Here is a 4,962-nt window from a genome sequence, read left to right as displayed (position 1 = left end):
GGCATTCAACTTGTCAATCTGCTCAAATGTTTTCTGGGACGCATAGCCATGGATCTGTTATATGAACACGTAGCCATGGATCTATGATATGAACACGTAGCCATGGATCTGTTATATGAACGCGTAGCCACGGATCTACGATGTGAACGCGTGGCCACGGATCTACGATATGAACACGTAGCCATGGATCTGTGATATGAACGCGTAGCCACGGATCTACGATGTGAACGTGTAGCCACGGATCTACGATGTGAACGCGTAGCCGACTGTGTGCTCTCACACAAACATTTTAGCTGCGCTGCTCAGGGCCTTAAAAACAGATCCATCCATTTCTTTTTTTTTTAGATATTCATAATTGTATGTTTTAGAAAACAGAACAGTGTTAATAGTCTTGGCAACATGAATATTTTTCCATACAAAAGTTTCCATTTTCCAGACTTTTCCAGACCTGGAAATTTATAAAATCGAATTCCATACCTTCCATATGTGCATAGGAACCCTGCTCATGAATAAAGAAAACTGTGTGGTGAGAAAGAAAGACTTCAGACTCAGGACTGTAAAAACTCTTTTTACTCTCATAGAAACCTGAAATAGTTCAAATCAGTGAGAAGTCTGCCATCTACTGGTGAGCACCTGACAGGACACAAAGCTGACAGTTACCATGACAACAGCAATAACACTGAGCAGTGGTTGGTTAAGTACACATTAAAGGGCAAGTCATGGAAGTACAGAAAACGTACACTCAACGGACACGTGTTTCTCTGACACGGCTGACATGTCAGAACCTGTACGGTCCACCTCAGTGGTTCTGCCTGGTCCTCAGACACTCAGTGGAGGCACAGTTTGTGACAGTTTGCACTCAGACAGTAAACATGTGGGACTGTGCTACACTGAAGGTTATGGTGTCTTTATGTGTCTCCTCTGGGAGAAGTTACTTTTGAGCTCAGCTGGTAAAGCGCCTCTTCACCAGCTGAGTACTTCATGGCAGCTCTGCTCTGCATAGTTCCGACACCAGAACCTGGATTTATTCAACCGCCTGAACACAAACTTGTCCTCCGAGCAGAACCAGAGACAAGAGGAACACCTGCAGTACCAGGAAAGGTCATTCTGTTTGTAGTCCCACATCCAGCCATCAGCATGTTCTCACGTCTTTATCAAAAAAGCAAAAGTTCTGATAAAGTCAGGAGAGCTCAGGGCTCGTACGAGAGGGCCCGTCTGTCGTTAGTGTTCTTAAGATGTGGACATGTCCATCTGAACCTGCCCCTCGTTCATCAGAAATGAATATGTCCAGAGTGCGGATCAGGCGGCGCTCCCCCTGGTGGAACGTCCTGAAGCAGGTTCCGGCCCAGTTGCCTGCTGAGTGGGTAGCTTTGGGTCAAAGACTCCTCGGCCCACTCTGCTCTGGACAGCAGCTGGTCCATGTGGGGTCCTGGGGCCCGGTGTAGAAGGGGGTAGGGGCTGATTGCAGGTTCACGCTCAAGTAATGAGTGTCCAGGTGCTCGGTGCGGCCCGTCATGTCCATACGGTGTGACCGTGAGAATAGAGGTGTCTCGGTCCAGCGTCTGCAAGGTCTGCTGGTCCATTTGGTACAGCTGCTTCTTGTGGACCTGGCTGTGGTCCTGGTGGTCCAGTCTGCCATGGCACAGCTGCTTTTTGTGAACATGAAGGTGGTCTTGATGGTCTTGGTGGTCCAGGTGGGTGTGGTCATGTGGTTTTTTCTGGTTTTGGATGCTGTCCTGGGCTTGGTGGTTCATCTGAATGTGGTACTGTTGTCTTTTCTGGTTCTGAGTGTTGTCCTGGTCATGTGGATCCATCTGAGGTTGGTACTGTTGTTTCTTCTGGTTCTGAGTGTGGTCCTTGTCCTGCAAGTCCATTGGAGTCTGGTACTGCTGTTGCTGCTTTTTCTGGTTCTGGTTCTGGATTTGGTCTTGGTGTTCCCGGTTCTCCTCCAGGTCCATCTGGGCATGGAACTGCTGCTTCTTTTGGCTCTGGATTTGATTGTGGACTTGGTTCTTGATGTCCTTCCAGTGTCGGCCCCTGAGGACAGGCTCCAAGTCCAGACAGCGCTGACAGACCTCCTTCCCTGGGACCGACTGGACCAGCACGTGGACCCCTAACTGCCTCCAGATCGCCTCCTTCTCTGCAGATGACCAGGGGCGGCGTCGGACCTTCCTGGGGGCCACAGGAACTGAAATACAGACGGACAGGTGAGTGTACCAACAGGCATCACAAGACCAACTTCTGGACCAGGATCAGTGAAGCACTCATGAATCCAGGAGAACCCACCTGGGACGGGAGTCTGCAGTCTGGACTCAGGTGGAACCATGGAGGTCACCTGTCTGTTACTGGACTTTGAGAGAACTGCAGATACAGGTAGAGACACAGGGACGTTAAACAGCACCACCTAGTGGGATACCGGTCTAACTTCTAAAAGAAAGCTCTGAGGCCACGTTTACACGTAGTCAGGTATTTACAGAAACGGATCTATGTTTTCAAAAACAACATTGTTTACACCAGATCTTTTCAAAAACAGCTTTGTCTACACAAGCCAGCATAAACACTTCATTAAGAGCTGCTATGAGCTGCCAGACCTATAGGGGGCAGTGTAATGAGAAGCATAAAGCCATGCTAGCCAATCAGCATCCTGGAAAAAACTGTAAACATGGGTCACACACGTGTCGCTGATGACGCTTTTGTTGCACACTGTGACGTCAGACTCCGCTTCCTCCAGTCTTCAACGTAAAGACTGAGTTTTTCCAAATCTGCACTGTGGCCGGAGATTTCAGATGTGATGGTTTTCGGTGACTGGTCGCTTTGTTTACGTGTGAACCAAAGGCCCAGACGCATCCAGACATCACCGTTATTGCTTCGTGTAAACGGGGCCTTAATGTCTGTGGTTTAAAATAGCCATCAACCGACATGGTGACAAGGGCTGATGCTGATACCGATTCTTGGTCATCAGGAAAGGCCCATAACTGATAAACATCAAAACAGCACGTGATAGCAGGAACCGGTCTTTGAAAACTATTTTACTTCATTAATAAGGATTACTGAATTCATACTTAAATGCAGAAAACTGTCACTAAGAACCAGACGTCTTCATTATTAATAACTACTGAGGTAATATCTGAGCTCCAACACTCTCCTGTTCACGATGAGATCCATTCATGAAGATCAATAACAGTTGTTCTCCTGCACTTCTGTCTGTTCTGTTCCACTCCGTTTTCTTGTTAAATAACAGTAACAATTAAAGCTGCAAGCAGCGTTGGTCGGGTCCTCGGTCCACGTTGGACCCTCATGCCCGTCTGACCGTTCAAGTGAAACCTGCTTTCAGGTGAAGGAGCCATGTTTCTCTCTCTGCTCAGCCTGTCAGTGAGTCACATGACGAGTCACATGACCTGCTGCACTGAGCTGTGATGATGTCATCGTTCTTCATGCCCCTGGCTGAGAGAGCAGAGAGTTTTACTCGCTTTCTCTCACTTTCTCTCTCCCATACAGCCACAATTTTCACCAAATGTGTGTAAAAACAGCATCTTTTTGTGGGAAATCTTGTTAGGAAGCCCTCAGTGTCATTTTTAAAGCTGTAGGACCTTTAGTTTATTCTGTAGATGACCAACTGACACAGCATGTCTGCACATGCCCCCATAGACACCCATACAAACTATGAGCCGAGGCTGCGGCAGCTCATCAACTTTAACGGCTCGCCATTCGAAAACCGGTTGAGAAACGCCAAATCCCTTCAGAACTTTTGTACATCAAGGCCTTCTCTGTCTCCTGTGCGATTTTCAAGTTGATACGATTTACGGTGTCAGACAAGATAATTTTTTCCCAACAGATGTTTTCACTCGTTTTTTTACTTTGAAAGGCAAATTGCGGACTTCCTGTTGGAGATAGGTCAGTGGTGTCAGCGCGAGATTTGTGGGTCTCATTGAGACGGACGCTTTGGTGTTGGTTTGATCTCTGTACGACATTCCTACTGGGCGCTAGAGCCGTTTTAGTGTGTTTTACTGTAACTAGGTGGTGCTAGAGAGCTTTTTGGGGTTTTTTTTCTTCATTTTATCAAATTTTTTGCAGATTCAGAAGTGTGTGCCAATTTTTCGGGCGAGGTGCTTAAAGCAGGGGTCCTCGGACCCTAATAATCTGTTGGCGGTAATCAGTCCGTGTCTGTTAAATGTGCTGCAGAAATAACGGTGACGTGAATTCTACAAAGTCAGCTGGAAAATCAGCAACAGGGGCCTGATCGCTTTACCCATACCAGGTTTGTGGTTTGAAGGTGGACTGTGGGACCGGGTCAGGACTCACCTTCTGGTCTGTGGTCCTTGTCGTTTCTCGGTTGGACCAGGCGCTTCTTCAGTTTTGTTCCTTCATCTGGAGCAGCTGCAGAGAAAGACGGTGTTGATGGAGTTAAACGTACGAAGCAGTGATAAGGTGCGTCTGATGCCTCCTGATGGAAACTGTTCTCAAAGCCAAACTGAGCAGACAGGGATGGTTCTGGTGTTACCTGGATCTGGACCAGGATTCTGCAGCCCCAGATTGTCCCACTCCCTCCCCAGCATGTGGTAGAAGTCGGTGGTTTTGGCAGCAGCCTCCCAGTCTCCGTCCTGCAGACTCTCTCCGATGGCGATTTCGCACACCGTCTTCAGCGTTGTCTTCACCGCCAGCGGAGGACGGCTCCACCGGTACCCGGCAGCTTTTCTGGCAGCGGCCAGCGCCAGGCTGAGGCGGCCCGGCGCCAGGAGGTCCTGGAGGTTCTGGACACCGGAGTCCAGGGATTTAGCAGCCAGGAGCAGCCGACCCAGTTCCCTGAGCTTCTGGCTCACGTAGTCGTACCTCCTCTGACACCCATCTTGGTTTCCCATCAGCTTGTTCCCATATTTACAGATCAGCCAATCAGACTTCACCTGGACACAGCAGGTGGAGCAGGTCAACAAAGAGATGGACAGGTGAACAGGTGTCCAGACA

At 48.7% G+C, this 4,962-nt stretch overlaps 1 protein-coding gene across 1 annotated transcript in view; it reads right to left on the bottom strand.

The window, feature by feature from the left end:
- Positions 1–552: 552 nt before the first annotated feature.
- LOC103373943 (uncharacterized) overlaps positions 553–4,962 on the bottom strand; it is a 9,409-nt gene continuing 4,999 nt past the window's right edge. The window contains exons 3-6 of the mRNA XM_008303957.1: positions 4,502–4,901; positions 4,303–4,377; positions 2,287–2,361; positions 553–2,188 (exon numbers count right to left, since the gene is read on the bottom strand). Coding sequence (XP_008302179.1) covers positions 1,272–2,188; positions 2,287–2,361; positions 4,303–4,377; positions 4,502–4,901 — 1,467 coding nt within the window. The 3' untranslated portion in view covers positions 553–1,271. The remainder of the gene's footprint in view (positions 2,189–2,286; positions 2,362–4,302; positions 4,378–4,501; positions 4,902–4,962) is intronic.

This window comes from Stegastes partitus, unplaced genomic scaffold (genome assembly GCF_000690725.1).
Source record: "Stegastes partitus isolate 25-593 unplaced genomic scaffold, Stegastes_partitus-1.0.2 Scaffold2103, whole genome shotgun sequence".
NCBI lineage: Eukaryota > Metazoa > Chordata > Actinopteri > Pomacentridae > Stegastes > Stegastes partitus.
This window is presented reverse-complemented; position numbering and strand designations above follow the sequence as displayed.